At 37.1% G+C, this 22,499-nt stretch overlaps 1 protein-coding gene and 1 pseudogene across 1 annotated transcript; both read right to left on the reverse strand.

The window, feature by feature from the left end:
• Positions 1–7,011: 7,011 nt before the first annotated feature.
• On the reverse strand, positions 7,012–11,722 carry LOC113750592 (annotated as a pseudogene).
• A 3,763-nt stretch (positions 11,723–15,485) lies between these two features.
• Positions 15,486–17,148, reverse strand: LOC113750593 (protein FAR1-RELATED SEQUENCE 5-like). The gene is made up of 3 exons (XM_027294554.1): positions 16,997–17,148; positions 16,618–16,786; positions 15,486–16,436 (listed from the first exon to the last, which is right to left on the reverse strand). Exons 1-3 carry the CDS (start codon positions 17,146–17,148, stop codon positions 15,486–15,488), a joined length of 1,272 nt encoding a protein of 423 aa, XP_027150355.1.
• Positions 17,149–22,499: the final 5,351 nt, after the last annotated feature.

A 22,499-nucleotide genomic window follows, 5' to 3' on the forward strand; every position in this document is an offset into this window, starting at 1 on the left:
GTTTCTACCAACCCTATGGTGACACTTGTCACCTAATTAATGCAAGTCTATCACTTTGTTTCTTCTCACACCAATCCAAATTGCAACCTCTACTTATCTCTTAACACCCGGTAAATTAATTCCAGTATCCAAAACCTAACCTAGTTGGCCGAATTTTTCCGAACTTTTCGCATTAGTGGGTCCCACGTCCGGTATACGCTCTTAATTTCCCATGAACTAACGTATACTAGGAAAATGATTTAAAAACTATATGTACTCATAAAAAAAAATCTGGGGAAATTTTCTAATAAAGAAAAGGTATAAAAGTGTGCAATTAAATAAAATAAAGCCTAGAAATTCGGAAAATTTTCGGGTCCTCACACGTGATGTAAGTTTGAATGTTATTTATGGGAGTGACCTTCCTTTCTTACTTATATCATCGTGATGGCTGGGATTTCATTAAGCTTGAACGGGATTTGTTTTGAGCCCTGGCGAGAGCTGGGCAGGCGTCCCGCGGATACCATTTGGTTCGCCTTAGGGAGAGGTGGGGCGTCACAATTTCCTTGTCTTGTTGGCCGGCCACCTTGAGAGGAAGAACAAGAGAGACTACTTCATTCTTTAGCTACCAAACTTGCTTCAATCTTGAGTTTTACCTAATAACTTTGCAAACCACTCCATACAAGCTTTCACTAAGGAGGAGTAGAGGTGTTGGTGGAGTGATTTTTGAGGAGGAAGTACTAAGATACCATTTTTCTAGTGGTTCTAAGGTAACTTGTCTAAGAAATCCCTCTTTGCTCTTAATAATTGCAAATTAGTGGATTAGAGTTGTTAAAGATGTAGCTTTGTGAGAAAATTTCATGGGTTGAAGTAGTATTGTGGTAAATTTCAGTTTTATGATGAATTTTCTACTTTTGTATGATGTTTTATGATTGGCCATGGTTTGATAACTTTGTCATGTGTAATATTGAGGATTTATGTGTTAGTTTAACTTGTTTAGAGGAAATTCCAGCTTTAAGGATTCAACCTACCCTGTTCTGACCAGTTTCATTCGGCCATAATGCAAGCCGAATTAGGGTTAGGTTAAAACATGAAATTTGTAGGAAATGATGTTATATAGTTACCTGCAAAAGTTCATCTCAATACGAGTACTGTATCACGTGAAATGACAAAAATAGCCTTGACTGCCATAGGTATAGTTTTGCGGACAGTTTTGACATTTCTTCATTCTAGCTTCATTTTTTCACCTTGATCCATATTAAATCAGCATTTGGTCAAAACACAAAAGTTGTAGCCTTATGTTTTAGTTTTCCAACGCAACCAAAACCACCTCAAACGGAATTGTGTAGCCTGAGTTATTGTCATTTGAATTCAGTACTGACAACCGTACTGACAAGGACCTTCTGGTTCTGTAATCTGTACTTTTGACCTAGATCAATTGCGAACTGGATTGAGTAGTCTTCATGAAAGTTGTATTCCTTTGTCTTAGTTTCGAAACGGTATAAATTGTACCCCAATCTGATATGTGTAGTTTCGGTTGTGACCGATACGCGAAGAGACGTCAAACCTATCATTTTGTTCTTTGCCTTAAACATTATTTCCGGTCACTTTTCTAGCTTGGTTTTGTAATTGAATAACTTTTAGCCTATTGAACGGATAGTGTAATGAGATTATTTGTGTGTGATTTTAGGGGCTAATTTGAGGGAAATAATGAAGCCATAAATGGTTGGAAAATAGCTAAATACAAAAGGCATGCTGCCCAAATTTTCACTCGAGAGCTAGTTGGACGTACTTGTGACTCGAGTGAAAGGGTTTAGGGTTGTTCATGTTTTTAAAACCAATTGCTACCTTTTTACTCCAACGTCACATTGTTATTTCTTCGCACTAGTAGTTAACTTGACTAGGCACACGACTTGTAGTTGAGCCTCATTTGTACGTTCCATTTCCCAGATTTGTGGATGGGAGAAATCATAATTGTTTTACCTTGGTTGTTGTTAGGACGTGACGGTGATCAAAGCCATCTTTTGGGAGAAAAGTTTTGAAGTTATCTTTGCTCAAACTGGTGAGCGTACCATTCCCCTAATTTGTTGCCTAACTGGTTTATCCGTACTTGCAATTTGTGACTTGATTAACTGTGACTCCTGTTTATTCTGTATGAGACGAGGGTGTACTTTATTACACTCGTTTCTCTTGCTTGTTTACTAGTTCCTGTATCAATTTGAACCTGTTATCTGTGCCTGTTATGATGTCATTTGGAAGTGTATCCAACGACCTTCCTGTTAAACCTGAGCTCAACCTCATGGAGAGTCAATTGAATCGAGCCAGCAAGGGCTTGGTCGAGGAAAATTGACAATCCATGGGTGCCTGTTCTTGGGAAATCTTTGGGTATTAGAGACTCTGGATTTCCGGTATACTCGAGTATTACCATTCCTGTTTCCTGTTAAAGAGTTCGGGCCCGGCAAGGGGGTATGTTTGGTGAACGGAACTTGGCGTAAAGTGGGGTCTATTGTCATGTTTGTTTCTCCGAACGTTGACGGAGAGTCAACGAGTTGTGATCAAGTACTGCAATGGGAATTTGGCTCCTGAGAGCCACCTGTATCCTTTCTATTTGAGGTGTTTGTTCATTTCCTTATGTGTTGAGTATATGTGCCTTAAAAGTGAAATGCCATGATTCTTGACTACTTTGTGGTACCTCATTGAGCGTAAGCTCACTCCGTTCCCGTTATCTTTGTTTTCCTTACAGGGTTCAAAATTTTGAGAGTTATGATTTTTGAAGAAAGAGTCGAGCTAGTGCAGACATTCTTTTAATCATGCTCCTCTGTAACCGAAACCCTAATTGTACTTTGTATATGTATGGTCACTGTGGCTTGTATTTCAAGTTAACTTGTTGAAGAACCTGATATATATATGTATATAAGTGTTGAATCAAGTGTTTCAAGCGTACTCGTTTGAGATTGTATGTTTCTATGGTTATGTGAATTTTTTTGTATCCATTGGAGAATTGAGCGAGTACGAAGCTTGAACGAGGAAGAAAAAAAATTTTGGTCGAATTTTGACGTGGCCGCGGTCCTTTGCGCTTTCCGATGATTTGTTTTCCCGAAGTTCTTTGGACCGTTTGGCAAGATTTATGAATGATTTGATCAGTAGTCCTGGCGAGAGTTGGGCAGGCGGTCCGCCGACCCTTTGGTTCGCCTTAGGAGAAAGTGGGGCTGTCACAGACCGGACACTCATCGCTTCTATCAGCCATCCAACACAAAATGGATTGAATCTTGAACCTTCTGTTGTCTATCGGACGCAAGGTTCAGATGCAGAGCAATAGGATCGGACTTCCGACAAGTCCAACAGCTAATTTTTTTGACAATTAGAGAAGCTTTTGAGGTAAAGTTTCACCATGTATAAATATTTCCAAATATGAGAAGAAACAAGATTTTTGCCTACATAAGATATAAATTTTCAAGAGTGGTTTTTGGGTAGAAAAATACTTTGAATATTGTATAGGTGTGAGGAAAGTTCTTGGGTTTGTGAGGCTTGTTATTGACGAGAAGTAAAACCTTGGATAAGACAAGTCTCACTTGTAAGTAATTTTTAATTGGTTGAATAAGCTTCCAATTGTAACTAGTTAAGGGTTAACTAGGAGGGTTGTAAAACTCTTTGGTTCAACTAAAGGATTTTAAGGTGAGAAATGAGTGAGCTTTCACTCATACAAGTTGGTTAGTGTCACCATCAATTGAAGAAGCTACTTCATTGATTCAACTCCAAATTTGAAAGAACCTTGGGAGTTTGATTGGTTTGCATTTCTCTCTTTTCTTTTATTCTATAGTATGGTTAAATTGTTTCATCTTTATTGCTATTTTGTATGCTTGAATGTGTGATCGATTAGACTAATTTTGCTTAGTGAAAATTGGGTGAATATTTGCAATTATTTACTTTTTTTTGAATAACCTAATTCACCCCCTCTTAGATTGTCTTTGAGCCTTACACATACTAATGTTTCATTTGTATTACAGCACAACTATACACCAACTCAAGGCAAACGAATTTTACCAACACCAACAACCATGCAATAACCAAAATCACCAACTCAGTGTTAACGGAATACTAGCATGCTGCAATTCTGGACAAATATCTAAATTGTCTTATATGTGATCTGAAGCATGACCCCACACACTACCACCCAACCATTCACAGGTGAATCTAAAAACCAAATTAGAACGTTTTGCATTTGCATATGGAAAAAAATTATGCAAAAGAATCCCTTCACCAGTCTTAGTTGCTTCTTCACATCCCCTAGCACACACATTGCATCCGGAGTTGTTACATCAAAATTCTTACGAATTGAACATGCAATTTTTGCATGTCCTTATGATGGATAACCTGTTCAGGACCCCAAACTTTCAAAACTTAATCCACATTTACAACAGCCCACCACAGAAAACCAGTCTATCACAAACAAAATACAGATCGTCCATGGTTTTACACCAACATCACATCGTCCGTGGTATTACACCAACATTCTAACAATTTGCACATATGTTTTTCCCAGTTCTTTATGGCCATCGACGCATTCCAAACCCACAACTTTTAATGTTTAATGGTAAATTTGGCCATCGCCATTGCAGAAATCCAGTTCACTACAATAAAGCATGGGTTTTTTATTGAGTTTGTTATGCTTGTATCCATCCCACAGTTTAAGATTGAAATAAAAAATATGGTCCATTGCCATTTTGTATCCCATTACCCTAAACATACACAAAATTGCATCTAAATCTTGATTGATGGAAAACCCTAATGCAAAGACATACTTGAGTTCTTCCGTGAAGCTGAAATTTGCCAAACAATAATACCGGCACAAGAGCTCCGAAGTAGTGCTGAGCTTTTCCCACGAACTGTAGCTCTGGGCTTTACTCTGCATCCACTGTGAAGAAGAAAATGCGCTCTTTTGCAAAAGTTTTGTAGTGCACATATCACATAAACCCAAAAAAAAGAGAGAGAAATAATTTTTGCGCCACTGGATGGGGTCACCCTACTACTTTTTTTATATTAAATTTAGCTTGCAAATTTCATAACGGAAGCTTGTAAGCGATGTTCCCTTAATCAGCTAAATTTTCATTTTCCTTAGCTCCTACCAAAATGACACCATTCCTCTTAGAAGGAAATAGTACGAAATGGCAGCCCCTCAACTTGCAGGACCAGGGGCCTGGACGGTTGTCTGACAACCGTCCAGAAACTTTTCATGGCCAAGATGTGATGGCCCATCATCAACGGCCAAAACGAAGCCACATCGCAAAGTTATATCAGTTGAAGAAGATGGCGTCGTTTTATTGAGTGGCAATTTAAAAAATAAAAATTTTGGAAACGAATGGAGCATCATTGTCAAACGGCGTTTGCATACAACAAATTTATCCCACCCAAATTATTAATGAAAAGTTCATTTTTATCAGAAATCCCCATGTCACTTTCCCCATTTCCCAAACCCTTTCCCCGTTGTCTGCTAATGCAAAAAATCACTCCACAAAAGAACTACCATTTCACTCTACAAAATCACTCCCATTTCACTCCCCGTTGTCTGCTAATTTCTAAAACAACTGCCTGAATTCCTCCCAAAGAAGACCCGGGTGTTTTTTGGAGGAGGAGAAACTGCATAATCCAAGGCCCTGGGGTGTTGCAATAATTGGAGATTTCAGATTTAATCGAGGCAAACTGGTGGCACAAGATCAACGAATCCGTTGAATGGCAAGATGGGATCTTTTACACTCTCTGCGCTGCTTATGCCCTTGTCTCCTCTGTTGCCCTTGTAATGTTTATCCACAACATTGATACTCTTCATTTCTTTACATTTTTTTTAATTCATTGAGGTCAAAATTTTCTGGGATTTTCGAGTTAATTTCTTATTTTAGTGAGTCTTGAAGTTTCACATTAGTTTTCATGGGATGGATTGAAGAAATTTTGGAGCTTTGTTTATTTCGAGCTGGGTAGCTCAGCTGAGCAGTTAAAAGTGTTGAAATTATGCTTGTAAAAAAGTTATCTTTTTTATTTTTCTTCTTTAGGTTGCAATCTTAGTTAGTTTGCGTACAACATATACATCAGTTTGTACACATAAAACAACAACATGTAAATGTTATTAAATCAAGAGATCGCCGTAATGTGTACCAACTAAAATACATCGTGTACCAGAATAATAACATGATGTCAACACTAAACAACGGGTGATAAATAATTGTAACTTGTACGATTTAAAAAATAAATGTGAGCAAATAACCCTTTTGAGGAGGTTCGTTGTTTCAAGAGAAAAGAACTAGTAATTTCTCTGTAATGTCTCCTGTAATATCTCCTAGTGGAACAGCACAGGCTTCTGCAAAAGAACTTGTTGATTCCATTCTGGAAACAATTGTTAGGATTTTTGGTTAGATATGAGTACCTCTCTTTTCTTTAATTTAATACCTGTAATTACTTCACTACTTTCTGAACAAATCATTATGATTGCAGAAAACCATGCTATTGTTGGAAAGCTTCTTGAGACAAAAGCTGCCCAGCAGGTTGACTTGAATACACCCAAATCCATAGTTGGAGATTCCAATTGGAACCCTGATCCTAAGGCATCACATGATACTGGTGGTTATAGCATTGGCTTCTCGCTAACTGTTTTACAGGTAGGTCTCTTATGCTTGTGATTTTTTTGTTAAGGTTGAATTTCTTACTCTGGTGAAGTGCTTCTGCAATCTTTGCAAGAGAAAAGTTTGTATCTCATCTTCATTTGTCTTGACTGAATAGTATTTACCATCAAATTGGAGTTAGTTGCAGTTCATCTACTTCTCATCTCTCCTTGCCTATGTAGAGTTTGTTTTTATTCGTAATTTGCATCATGAAAAAATCAATTGGACCATACGGTCTTGCATAACTTAAGGCCAGTACATGAGTCATGAAAAGTGTGTGATTGTTAAAAGTTCTTAACTCATAATCTAGTAGAGGAATAAAATTCAAGCAGTTTTATTTTAAATCTGTACAAAACTTCTATTGCAACCACAATTTCCCAGTCTTATTTAGATAATTTTACCATTGAATGCCTGTAAGGCATTATATTTGTCACTGGTATCAAACTCCACAGTCCTCTTTCTCGGTGTCTTCCACATACTTCCCTTCAATCTTGACACTCTTGTACCACTTAGCACAGGCCATGTAGACTGCCAAATCTATTATGGTTAGACCAACCAAGAGGAAGTAAAACCTGTCTAAATGACCATTTGTTAAGGTTTATTGGGATCCAACCAGCCATGTCATCTCTGGCAGATATTCTCATGACCATGCTCAATAGAAAAAATTGCTAACATAGTTTCCCAGGGAAATCGAGGTTATGTAAAGTGCACTGCCAAAGCTTTTAAGTCCATCAGGAGCTTAATCGTTAAAGAACTCCAGTTGGCCTACGTGCATTAAAACTTCTGAAGCACCTATTAAAGCATATTGAGGGACCTGCCAGACGATGCTCAATGAGCTTGAGCCTTCACAGTTTGTGCAATCTATTCTAGCATATTTTCGCCTATAATTCTTGATGTGAAACCCCGATCTAGACAACCAAAACACCATGGCTTAGGCAGCGGAAATTTGACCCAACTAATCCCTAGAAGTCACGAAAAATTTTGATATTATCTCAACCCGTAACTACTCGAATTAACGAACCAAATTGGAGGTAGTAGAACGCCACAATCAAGGAGATACTCGATTGATAAGTTCGGGAGAATAACTTGAGAAGATTCTCAAGTATTCAAAGGAAACACTCTTGCCAAAGAGAAAGTGAAAACTCACTAATTGTATTTAATAGCCAAAAAACTGATCCCAAAACAAAGAGGAAGTGGGGCTATTTATAGCCCTTACAAGCATTAACCCTAATCCAAAAATTGACCAAACTACCCTACATACTTAAGGAAGATTTTGGGCCTTACTTACTAACAAATGGGCCGCAATTAAACTAGCTTAATTACCTAGACTTTCTAAAGCGAGAAATAACCAAAATAAACGAGGAAAATCAAATAATCCTACTAAACTCAAGTATTCGTGCAATTAACTGGTCTTCACTTGAATCTTCCAATTCCCCATGTGCTTGAATGGGCCTTGGTCTTTATATTCTCATCATTCCCCTCCTCTTAAAGGCGATTTGTCCCCAAATCATGACTCTCTTACAAAACAAAAGTGATGAGAGCATGTGTATAGTCACCAAGCAGCCTGCATGTCGCCTTCTTAAGCGAAGAATGATCATGACATCCTTGTGTGGAACAAGGACAACTCATGGTGGTGGTAGATACATGTTGCGGACAGCAAGATTTCCATGACAATGGTCACACAAGCGACGTCTCAACCCTATGGGTGGATCGTGAGCGGACGCCCGGTGAACCAAGGTTTGGCTGGGCTGCGAGTTGTACGCATCAAGACGTGCAAACACTGCATCAAAGGCCAATGTAACTCGACTACTGTTGGTTGGAATTACTTGACCAGCACTCTCTTCGCAGATCTCTATGGTTGCGGGTATTGCACACTGCAAGATGAAAGATATCTGACCACGAACAACCTGCACAAATGAAAACACGTTAAACACCACAAAGGTGGAACGATTCAGCTCCCAGTGCCCGATGTTGTCCTCAGCCTTAGCGAGCAAGATCAATGTTCGCCCTTTCTTCTCCTTGCCTTCTAATCGATCCAACTCCCATTCCCTCTGTAAAATATTTTGGTCCTCTCGAACTTGTGTAGGTGAGAGTGGAACAAGTATGATCCTTGTCCCTTTATGCATGAACGAGTATTTGTTGGAATGACCTTCATAAGTAACCTCGCGATCAAATTGCCAAGGTCTTCCAAGAATAAGATGGGCAGCTTGCATAGGAACCACGTCACACACCAACTCATCCTCATATCTCCCAATGTTAAACTTCACAGAAACCTGCTTGGACACTCGCACTTCGTCGCAATCACTAAACCATTAAAGCTTATATGGTGTAGGGTGATCTTGGACAGGTAGGTGTAACTTCTTGACAAATAAGGCACTGGCGACATTGGTACAACTTCCTCCGTCGATAATCAAGCTACACACTTTCCCGTTAACTAGACATCGGGTATAGAAGATGTTGGTACGCTGCTCTTCTTCATTTGTGTGTTGAGCACTCAATGCCAACCTTGTAACAAGGCCTAGTCCAACTGGTTGGTCAGGGGCAATTATCTCTTCTTCCTCAACCAATGGTGGCATGCCTTCATACTCATCCTCCTCATCCGTTAGCACTTCACCACTTGGAAGCATGAGCATGGTCCTTCGGTTTGGGCATTGGGACGCGATGTGACCGAAACCTTGACACTTAAAGCACTTAGTGTCGCGGTTTCTAGGTTTAGATGCCCCTAGATCAGCCTTAAATTCGTCCCTTTGGGTCGGTGTTGAAGATGACGAACCAGGCACCCATGCTCCATTCGAAACTCCACTTGCCTTAGCGGACTTTTGCTCGCTCGTGTGGGTAATCTCGCCTTTATACTGTGGAGTTCTCCAATTTCCAGATTGGGCGTTGGAGCTTTGGTGGGGGATACCCCTCCTCTTGAGCCTCCTTTCCACCTTGATAGCTTTGTCCAATAATTCATCCATGTCAAGGTAATGTTGGAGCTCCACAACATCTGCAATTTCAGCGTGTAGTCCTCTCAAGAAACGTGCCATGGTTGCTTCTATATCCTCCCGAACATCAGCCCGCAGCATGGCCATCTCCATCTCCTTGAAGTAATCCTCAACCGTCATACTACCTTGGGTGAGAGTTTGCAATTTATGGTGCAAATCCTTGTGGTAATACGCTGGTATGAAGCGCTTCCTCAGGATCCTTTTGAGTTCTTCCCAAGTGCGAATAAGTGGTTCTTCATGTCTCCTTTGTCTGGTGCGAATCTGATCCCACCAAACGGCTGCGTATTCAGTGAACTCAATGGTTGCCAACTTCACTTTTTGGGACTCTGAGTAGTGGTTGCAGTCAAAGAGCATCTCAACCCGTAACTACTCGAATTAACAAACCAAATTGGAGGTAGTAGAACGCCACAATCAAGGAGATACTCGATTGATAAGTTCGGGTGAATAACTTGAGAAGATTCTCAAGTATTCAAAGGAAACTCTCTTGCCAAAGAGAAAGTGAAAACTCACTAATTGTATTTAATAGCCAAAAAACTGATCCCAAAACAAAGAGGAAGTGGGGCTATTTATAGCCCTTACAAGCATTAACCCTAATCCAAAAATTGACCAAACTACCCTACATACTTAAGGAAGATTTTGGGCCTCACTTACTAACAAATGGGCCGCAATTAAACTAGCTTAATTACCTAGACTTTCTAAAGCGAGAAATAACCAAAATCAACGAGGAAAATCAAATAATCCTACTAAACTCAAGTATTCGTGCAATCAACTGGTCTTCACTTGAATCTTCCAATTTCCCATGTGCTTGAATGGGCCTTGGTCTTTATATTCTCATCAATTCTCCACAGTCTCTGCCGAAAGCATTGCCATTACTGCTATTACGAATCCAATCCCCATTCTTTGAAGCTCTGTGAGCCCTTTAGAATCTTTAGTCTCAGTGAGGTCTTTAGCACCACTCTTCTTAATCTTGATTACTATTGGATCGAGGACTCTCCTGTAGAAAAATATGACAACTGCCACGCTCAATATGTCAAAGCTAGACAAGCTCGCAGGAGGGATCTCGAAGTTCCACATCTTTGTCTTCATGGCTGCACCTTGCTCAACATATATGGATGCCATCTGAGTAAATACCACTGAATAAATTATAGTGCATAGCCAAATTGGCAGTAGTCTCAGTATGCACTTAACTTCTTCAACTTGAGAAATAGGGCAGAGACACCACCAGTTATAATATCCCTGTTTCTCGTTGAAATCTCTTGAAGCAATGAATGTAGCAGTATCCAAGAACCTGTGGTACACAAGGCAATCCTGACTTATGATTTGATCAAACAAATTCTATAAAGCTAGGATCAGACTTGTAGTTAGATTGGCTTCTATTGGGCATCAAAAGCTTTTAGAACTTACTTGAAACCATGGGTGTGGAGCATCTTTCTCGAACCAGTTACAGAACTTTCCTTTCCTTCAACTTCAAATAATTCATCATCACTTTGTAGCCCCTCCACTCTCCAGTTCCTTATTGCTGCTACTATTACTTGGGTAAACCTAGAAATAGAATTTCCATAGGGGCTGAAATGCCTGTATCTTGTGGTGCCTACGAGGAAGAGTACTAATGCTGCCAAGGCAGATGCAGTAGATGCCCAAAACCCTATTGCCCACATTCCCGAATTCTCATAGTAGCCCAAAATGATGTTGAAACCTGTATGATGTTGAAACCTGCATGCCTATTTGTTTAATGTCCTTTCTGACCCAATCAATGGTAAGCTACGATTTGTTGATGCCTTAACCGGAAAGATATGTAATCCTTGCAGGAGAAGCATTGGGTATCAGATAGGGTAAGCCATGAGAAAAATCAAAATTTTTTTATTTGACTAATTTACTTACTGTAGTTGTGGAGATAGTTTCACCTTTTGGAATGCTAAAAAATTTTGCACTTATACTCACCCCTCTTTTAGGTCATCGATATGTATGCAAGGTTATTGAATATGGATGTGAGTAAAAGACTGATGAAGGTTAAGCGGTACATTGTCGAGACATGTGTTGTTGTAAGTATAATGGTCAACTTTTTTTTACCACCAACTAACACCATGCATGTACAGTTTCACTCATTGCTAGTTTAGTTAGAAAATTTGATTCCAATATTTAATAAATAGTATGAATTACTCGTGCAATTTCTAACTATCCTATGACTTTCGATCCAATTTCATTGATTTGTTGGGCAGGCTGCCATTCAACGTGTAGACCGATTTGAGAAAATGTCTGATGATGACCTATATTCGCAATTGAACAAGTGGTTCAAAATAAGAGCAGATAATGCTTCAAGTCTAGCAAATGCCGATATCGTGAGCAATCTCTTATAACTGCTCAAACAAATATCTTTTACTTTATATCAAATACGTTGCATTTGTAAAGTCTAACACATTACATTTTCAGATACTGGTTCCAGTGGTGAACAAAAGTCACTGGTTTGTATACTCATTTGATATTGCACAAGGCATTGTTCATCTCCTTTACTCACGAGTTGATTCGTCACGGGTTCGAGAGACTAACATCTTATGACGGCTGGTGAAATCTAAATACTATTTATAACTTGCATTTTTAATGCATCTGTTCCATGGCTTTAAATTATATAACTAGTGTGAAAGTGTAATCAGTAAAATTATATTTGTATGTTGCAGAAGCGAACTTTGGGATTAATAATGGCGAAACAATTTGATAAGTCGGTAGATTTCAAGAAATTTACCTTGCAAGTCGCAGATGTACCTCAGCAGTCTCCACACAATGGGTATATGTACTGTAAATAAGAGTTTATTTATATTCTATCTTGGAATATAACTAAATACTAAGTTATATTATTAGGATGGTAAGGTAAAACTTGTATGTCCAATTATCTGGTTCTCACGACAATGTATACCTCGTGTTTCAGCTAGGATTGTGGTGTGTTCATAATAAAATTTCTGGAGCACTAGAATGGAAGATTAGGCATACGCATTACGGAGGTATATATATTATTTTGATTTATAGAAATTTTTTGGTAGCAAGTATTTTTATGATGACTTATGTATAACATGTGGTGCTGATTATTTCAATGCTTGGATAGGATAACATGTGGAAGTATCGAGTGCAATATGTGTCTATGATGGTTGCAACTGAGCATAACGAATGGGCCGAATCCATCCTTGAGTTGTTAAATATCCCTCCCTGACAAAAAAATCAGTTGTAATAAATAATGACAAATATCTAGTAATTTATAGTTGTGTTGCGTAGAATTTTGTACTTGTGTTGTGTAGAATTATCTCATTTTGGGATTACTGTTGGGAGCAAAGTTCATTAGTTATGAAGTTTTTACTACTAGTGGGACATGTAGAATTTTTTGTTGGGAGCAAAGTTCATTACTGTTAGTACATGTAGAATTTTTTGTTTGCGGTAGACAGGGTTGGCACACCACGATTAATTTATAACTTCGTGTAATCAATTAAAGAGATGTAAATGGTTTAAAACTATTTTGCATTGATTGCAATTGTCAAACTACTATATAATATAAAAAGAAAACATTCATTTTAGTATTACATTGCTCCAATCCAGTTCCAAAAGGGGCACAACATACATCATCTTAGCATACATATTCATGGAAGGCAATTAGCTTCTACCCATTTATATCGTAGGTAATTGCACTTCTTCGTCGCTTATATGTATGGGAGTACTGCTCTTTGACCTTTCCACAGAAGCCACAATGGGGGTCTGGCAATCATTGAAACAAGCAATAAATTATTTAAATCAAATATTCAGTGTTCATAAAAGCATGCCCTACAATAGTCTTGTACCAAGGTTAGAATAATTCTAAATAATAACTTTAAATACATTCTTTTAAAGAATTACTGACCATTAAGAATTCGGTGAATGAGTTGTACTTTGTCTTGATCACAGGATCGTTAGGAATCAAAAGTGGGAGATTATGAGCAACCAGTATTTGAGGAGTGATTCCAGGTTCACCGGGCTAGATTTCAGTATTTACTGAATAAGATACTGTAAATTTGTCCAAAATCTTGATTATCCACATAAGTACAATATCTCACTTTCCATCCTACAAGACTGCATATCTGAGTGAATAACTGGGGATGATCCAAAATTTGATTCACTGAATGACTGTTATCACGAGTAGCACATTACATTAGTTGCAAAGTCATACTATCACTGTGTATAATAGCAAAATAACTACAAGTAAAATCTAAATACATATTGTGTCCAAAATTTAAGATGCTATGATGTACGAAAATTATGATGCAAATGTGTATATAATGTATAACAACGTGTTCAACTGGATTAACGATATGTAAACAAAAATCAAAATTCAGTACATACGTGACCGTAAATGAATACATTGTAAAGTTATACTACAAACTTATGGGCTACTATGAATATAACACATAACTAATGCATTAAATTGAAGTAATTATGCAACAGATTTGGAAAGGTCTTTTTGTAGTGTGTACAAGATAAAATACATCGTGTACCAGAATAATAACATGATGTCAAAACTAAACAACGGGTGATAAATAATTGTAACTTGTATGATTTAAAAAATAAATGTGAGCAAATAAATTAATAATCTGTAAAAAAAATTTATCCAAAGGTGTAATCATGTGTCCAAATGCAATAACGATATTTAAAAACAAAGTAACCAGTGGTACATGGTATCAATCAATACGTACAACATATATATCAGTTTGTACACATAAAACAACATGTAAATGCTATTAAATCAAGAGATCGTCGTAATGTGTACCAACTAAAATACACCGTGTACCAGAATAATAACATGATGTCAAAACTAAACAACGGGTGATAAATAATTGTTACTTGTACGATTTAAAAAATAAATGTGAGCAAATAAATTAATAATCTGAAAAATTTTTATCCAAAGGTGTAATCATGTGTCCAAATGCAATAACGATAATTCAAAACAAAATAACCAGTGGTACATGGTATCAATCAATGCGTACAACAAATATATAAGTTTGTACACATAAAATAACAACATGTAAATGCTATTAAATCAAGAGATCGCCGTAATGTGTACCAACTAATACGTACAAAATGTGATATTACTATGTCAAAAATAAATAATATGTGATGAACATCCTATCACTAATATGTACACCTTAATAACCAATGTGTACAAGTAAAACATTAATTTGTAACAACTAAATAACTAACAGTGAACTATAATGCACATTATGTAAAGTATAAAAATAGCTACTTACTACCACAGAATTATTCGATGACAAACATTTGCTTGATGTTTGGCTTTGGATAGGTTGATAGGATTCTGATGACTGACAAGAGAAGAATATACAACAACTGAGTCGGCTTATGATAGTAGAGTCAATTAAAATGATATAGTTATGTAAATCCAAAAATAAGATTCAGTACTAACCATCTCAGGAGTGCTTGCCTTAGACAATCTAGAGTTCTTCTTTTGCCTATGAAACCTGTCCACCCAACTACGTAATACTTTCTTAGTTTTTCTGCCACTTCGTTTCTTCAAATCCGTTGGAGTCACAAAGTGGCCAGTTGCATTCTGCACCTGTATTTCCTTACATAGATCCATTGATGCACTATTCTGTGTTATTTCATCTATTTCTTCACAAAATAGCATTTCGACTCTCTTTGACAATTCAGACATTACACTACTAACTAACTTTGTAGCAGCTTCTAACATAGTAACCCTGGTAGCAAGTCTTACCATTTCAGGTGCTAATAGCCTATATCGATGGGAAATAGAGAGAGACGGATCTGATAATATTTCTCTACCCTTGCAATCGACGCTGCCTCCGGACCTTGCCTTCTTTGTCAACCTCTTTGTCACATATTAAGCAGGAATAAACTTTGTTCCAACCATATCATACACCTTTAAAGCATGTGAGCATAGGATTCCTTCCTGCTCAAAAAGATTACAACTACAAGTAATGTCTTTAGTTATTGGATTCAATGTCACTCTTCTCTCCCTTCCTCCAACATACTTACTGACACTGTATTCCACATGCATTGTAGTATGCTTTTGATCCAAAATCACCATTGTAGTGGATTCATCGTATTCATTCTGGAATGCAACAAACATGGATGGAGAGTATATAGAAGCTGCCTGGATCAGTACGGGAGTCTGTTGCAATCCCAACATTGGCAGCTTCTGTCGACTGTGATACTCAATTCTTAGTTCATTATATCTTTTTTCATCAACAACTCGATTAAAAAGTTTGAAGAATTGAACCAGATCATGATCAAGTTTCAGATATTTTTTTATGGAAGCATTTAGACTCTCACTTAGTTGGGTGCTACGCATACGTGCAGTCCAGGCGCCTTTCATGAAGCATTTTGCCCATTTCTTTCGATATGCATAAATACCACGCAACCATTCATTTGTTTCGAGCTTGTGTTCTTTTAGCATTGCATCCCAGGCCATGATAAACTCATTTTCATCTTCTATCTCATACATACATTCAGCAAATCTATTTGGGAGATTACTACCATCCTTGTAATAGTTCCCAATGTGTTTCATGAAATTGACTCTAATATGAAAAGTGCACAGACCATGGTATGTTGAAGGCATAACAGCTGAAATTGTAGCGGTCAAGGCTGCATCCTGATCCGTGAAAATGGTTTTTGGGTGCTTTTCACAAACTGCCTCTACAAATGTACCGAACACCCACTTGAATGATTCAATGGTCTCATCATACAATAGAGTTGCTTTAAAAATAATCAATTGTCTAAATTGATTGAATCCCACAAATACGCCCAATGGTCTGTACTCCTTGTTAGTTTTCTATGTGGTGTCAAATGTAACCACATCCCCAAAATAGATATAATCCATCAGCATTGATGCATCAGCCCAAAATATATTTGTAATTTGTTCTTCACAATCAAGCTGCTCTGCGTGGAAGAATGACAGATTTTCCAATTTTTATTCTTCAAAGTATCGTAGCATTGCACCAGCTTCACCATACTTTAATCCCCTCTCTTTTTCTTCGTAGGTAGCGTTTTAAGTCATCACGAGTGTAGCCAATATTGCCTAATCTACTTGTCTCTTTTCCCATGAGTTCATGGGATTGTTTCAAGGATATTCCTGCATCATTTGCAATCTCAGCTTGGGCTCCTTGAGAAATACTTACTTTTCTTTGCGAACGCATCATATGAGCACATTCTGCAATGTGTAATGTGTGATTATGCTCGATTACCGGATCTCGAACCTGATACTTCATTGTTTCTTTGTTCAAAATTATCCCCATTTTAGCTTCACATCCGGTTTTTGTTTCAGCCCGAATTCTCTTTGATTTTACATCTCCTTCTTACCGTTGTTTGAAACCTTCTTTGCAACATGTGTACCTTCTCGATGTAACTACACCGTCTTTATCCTTGTTCAAGTAGTCTCCCCGAACACTGAATCCAAGAACTAATCCGTACCTATTGTAGAAGTTGTATGCCTCATCTTCTGACTGAAACTCCATGCCAATCTTAGGACACAATGCTTCCTCCATGGTTCTGTATTCGACAAAAGTATTTTTTGCTATTGTTTTTCAGGACAAACTATTATATTTATTTTTTATTTCCTTATTCACATCATAAGCACTTAATTATTTGTATTCACATATGTACATACTTTATAACAAGGTGTACACACTTTACAACATTTTGTAAAATAATTTTTATGGATATGTATATTCTCTGTAATAGGTAATCACATAACTCTAATAATTTGCAAAGCATATTTCACTATATAATATATACATTTCAACCAAATATTATAACCAATTTGTGTATAATATCAGTATTTACATACTTTACAATCATATGTACACACTTTATAACAATGTGTACACCATTTATAGCAACTTGTAACATAACAAATGCATGTATGTAAAATACACTTTTACATAGCGTAAGGTTCAACAGAGTTCTCAAAATCTATACATCGTCTTTTGTACCGTTTGTGTAGTTATTTAAGTTGGCTACATTGTTATGTTGTTTTTACGCTTATGTTATTTTATTTGTACACATCCTCATTCATTTTTTGAAACTCTGTACGGGATCTTTATTGTACAAGTTAACCATTCTCTGTAAAAGGATAATGACATACTTCTTATAATTTTCAAATCATGCTTCACTAGATAACACATTTATTACAATCAAATTACATATAATATTAGCATTTACCTTGGACAGAGTTCATCATGCAGTGGATTTCAGATGGGCCGCTCACAAGTCTCGGCTATGCATTTGTTACTCGATGAATATCTATCTCAGGCATCCACAAGTTAAATCGGCGTGTATTGTTGCTGCAATGGATCTTCACAATTATCTTGTGCACACCTCAAACAAGATGCCCGTTTTGATAGGGTTTATTTAAGAGTTGGAAGAGAAGAAAATAAAGATTTATGTCTATGTTATGCTAAATAGTTTGTTGAGAGGAGAAGAACAGAAGGAGCTGCAGCGACAATGTATTGTTTTCAGAGAAAACCCACTACTGCCATTTTCTTCCCACCTCTTTTAAGTTGAAAGAGTTTTAAAGCTCGCCGATCATACCAAAAGTTGATTTTCAAATTTTGATTTTGAATTTTTCATACCCTTAACGGCCAGACCAAACGGAGTTAAAAGTCAAGTTTCTATTAAAGTTACAATCGTCTACACTCATCTCCATTTTGTTCCCTATATTTTTCGCCGTTGATGATGGGCCCATCTAATCTTTGCCATGAAAAGTTTCTAGATGGTTGTCTGACAACCGTCCAGGACCCTGGTCCCAACTTGCGAGGCCCCGTACCTGTTTCATGACATCAACTATCTAAAACAATAACAATTTGTAATTAATTCGAAATGCTGATTTATGTTGACTTTATTTGCTTTCGTCTGACCCATTTTTCACAAGATGAAATAAAATGTTGATAGTCCAAGTAAGAAAATAATTTTTGGATTGTTAGTTTCCGCAAAACAAATTTTACATTTTTCTTGAATATATTTTTTAATCATCTTTTTACCTCATATATATCAAATTGTTACAATATTTTTTTTCCAAAAACACTTTAAAATAGCAATTCAAACAGCACTAACATCTTTCTATATCCGTGAGAGAAATGCGTCATCTCCACGGGATTACACTTCGTGAATTCTATTGTAAGAACCTCGCATATGGAGCATGACATGACACTGTGGTCTATGAGGGCATTCCAACACTTGGAAAGTAGTCATATCAACAAGATGAAAAAAAAGTTGCTAAAAATGGTGGTCTAATAGTGCACTAGATTATGAAGATAATGGATCAAGCTCTTGTGAGAAGTACTTTTTGACACCTATCTCAAACTATTCACAATTCATAATTAATTGAAAGTGTTGATTTATGCTCCCTTGATGTCATGTACAATGCTCATATTTTTATAGTTGACTAAAGACAAAAAAACATAGTCAATTTATAACTCAAAGGTATTAAACGTGGTCCACAAGTTGTTGGATAATTTTTAGGTTGGACATGTATGAGGTAAAATAACATTGTGGAAGAAGGAATAGATTGAATGGTACAGAGCATAAATGACAAGTCTTGAATTTAAAATCTTCCATTTATATTTAAAAAAGAAAAAAAGGTAAAATAACAGTGCAATTGTCAGAGAGGAAAAGATTGATGAGGTCATTTTCATATTTATCATGTTTCTTTTGTTCGATAGGCCAAATCATAATGCCCCTACCACTAAACCCCTGAAGACTAAATGAAGTCCTTTGTCACAACGTATATCAAAGTTTCTTAGTCAGTAATCAAAATTCACAAGGCGCATTTTTACCCCTAAATTGGTGTAAATGGATAATCAGCAATTACCCAAAGCTATTTTTGCTGGAAATTCAGGATCCAAGCATTTTGTAGTAATTGATAATTTGACACCGAAACGATATATCCCTAATCCGATTAACCTTCTACCTAGAAGCCCAAGGTGATTGTGAAGTAGAACTCCAAATATACTGATACCTGTTACAATATGTTGCCTAAATATGTAACTATGTATTTCATATCGCATATAATCCATAATGTCTAATTTAAAGCTATATAATTTTGGCAATATTTTCTATTGAATTTGTGATACCCCAACTTTTAGGATACTATTGTTGTTTAGCCTCAAATAGAATATTACGGTTTCTTTATTTTATTGTTTTGTTTTACAAACTAGAAACCCTAAATTCTAGAAATAAAGTCTAATCAAAACCCTAGTTTCATTTGTGACAGACCGTTTTCTCAAATTTCTCATATTTCAACCGAAACCCTAAATTCAATTTATGGAATTGTAAAACCCCTCACGTTTTCTTAAAAATGCCCTTTTAATTGGAAATTATGATTTTATTATAGCCCTACCACCCAATCACCCCACAATAAGTGCAAATGAACATGAAAGCAAAGGTTTTCACTTTTCGTTTTCAAGTTGGAGCGAGTTAGGGTTTTCACGTTTTTCCGTAGTGTGACTATTCGGTACGGAGTAAGGATCAAATTTGGTAGGTACGAGTGACTTTTGGATGAGGAAATATTATATGATTTGAAGTGATAATAATAAGTTAGTGATTAGAAGGTAAAAACCCTAGTATACGTGATTTAAGGAAAAACGGCTCGAACCGACGGGTATCGATCACTACCGATTGAACACACCACTTGATCACCACTTTCTTACCATACAAGCTCATTAATATTTGAGCAAAATATCCCCTCATTTCCAGCTTGCTTTGACCGAAAATTTGGACCAAAAATTGCAAGGAAAAGAAAAAAAATGAGTGGAATTGGTGAGGACACTTGTCGGCCACCTAAGGGCCTTGACCAAGACAACTTGTCTTGCCTTCTTATCACCTTGGGCTACCTTTCTTCCTCATTTTTTCTGCTGTTTGGCCGAGAGAGAGAGAGAGAAAAACCCAAGGGAGAGCTTCACCATTTCATCTTGAAATTGAATCATCCAAGTGAGGAAACAAAAAACTAAACCGATTAAAACCTTCCTTGAGTGTTTAGCTAGTGGTGTGTTGGTGAAATTTTGAAAGGAAAAGCTAGGGTTGCTCTTGGTAGTCACTTTAGCAAGGTAATAATGCTGATTTCCCCATTTCTTACACTTAATCTTGTTTAACTTGGCATAGCACCTTAAATTTGTGGTGGATGATAGCTATTATCATGATTTGGGTGGATATAGTGTATGTTTTCTTGAGTTACATGAGTTAGGGTTTGAGGTATTTGCTGCCTATACTTGCTGTATGGTTAATATATGTTGTATCTAAGATTATATAAGGGGCTTTGGTAGTGATTGAAGCAAGAAATGAAGAAAGTTTCCTTTGAAAATGAAAAAATTCCAGATTTCTGGAAAATTTGACTTCAGTTCTGTCCGGTTTCAGTGCACTATGTTAGAAGCCGAATTAGGCTTACCATAAAACATGAAAGTTGTATAGAATGATGTTTTATAGATACCTACAAATTTTCAACTCAATCGGAGCAACGTAACCTGTGAAAAGACCAAAATACCCTCGCTGCCCTAGGATGTTTCCAGTGATCCGTTTTAGACAGTTCATCTAGTTGACCGTGTCTATTCACTATGCTACGTGCTGATTTAGCCATTTTCCAAAACATGAAAGTTTTAGTACTCTGTCTTAACTTTTCAACGCCTCCAAGAACGCCTTAAACGGACTTTGGTAGCCTGAGATATGGCCATTTAAATATAGTATGGTTAACTAGCCGGTTAGTTGGAAGTTGGTTCTGTGAATTGGGAATTTGACTGGGTTACACTGGAAATTTGACTAAGTGATCTTCATGAAAGTTGTAGGCCCTCATCTTAGCTTTGAAACGGTATAATTTTTATCCCAATCCGATAAGCGTAGCTTTGGTTGTGTCTGTTACGCAAAACTCTATCAAATCTATCTCTTGTTAAACTTCATTTCCGCACTTGTTGTTAGCTTGATTTTGTTCTTATATTGTCATGAGCCTATTGAACGGCTATTAAAATTAGATTGTTGTGTGTGTACCTTTGGGTTTGAATGAGGAAAATAATGAAGCCATAAATGGCTGGAAAATTAGGTAAATACAAAGGACATGCTGCCCAAATTTACGCTCGAGGACTAGAGAAATATACTTGCAACTTGAGTAAGGGTTAAGAGTGATTATCACTTGAACCATCTAGGACTTTTGCTACTTTGGTTATCGAGGGTTATACGTTAGAACTTAGCCGAACTTGTACCCTTGAGAAATACAACTATGACCACTAGGAATACGTTTTCCTTGTACTTTCGACTTAAATGGCATTTTCAAGTATAAATGTTACAAAGTTATATAGTTTGAAAAGCGAGCGAGTGTTTCACGAATATTCTCCAAGTGAATTTCCATTTCTTGATTCTTATTGAACGAAACGTCTAAGTTTCGAACCTTAGTCGATTTTTAAAGTTCTGAAACAAAGTTTTATCGCAGATTTGGACTCCGAACCCGGAGTATAACCCAGACGTGATTACTAGGGACACTTCATTGTGGTGAGTGCTTTCAAATACCGAATTGAACTTGATACTTGTATTTGATACGTGACCAATGTGATTACATGTTGTATACGTGAATTGTTAGGGCAAGAGTGTACTTTATCGCACTTGCCCTTACGTGACATATACTTGTTTATTGTTGCAATTGACTTGACATACTTGTTATGAGGTGCGCACTTCCTGGAATTCCAGAAACCCTGCGGCAAGTTACTCGGGTCGAGCCGGCAAGGGCTTGGTCGATTGGGTAACGAACCCTGGGTCTCTTGATTGTCGAGTGGAGTGATATCTCCTCGACTAATCGGTATACTCGAGTATTACCACCCGTGTTTATTGAGGATTTTGGGCCCAATAAGGGGTGTGA

The sequence above is a fragment of the Coffea eugenioides genome, chromosome 10 (genome assembly GCF_003713205.1).
Source record: "Coffea eugenioides isolate CCC68of chromosome 10, Ceug_1.0, whole genome shotgun sequence".
Classification (NCBI taxonomy): Eukaryota; Viridiplantae; Streptophyta; class Magnoliopsida; order Gentianales; family Rubiaceae; genus Coffea; species Coffea eugenioides.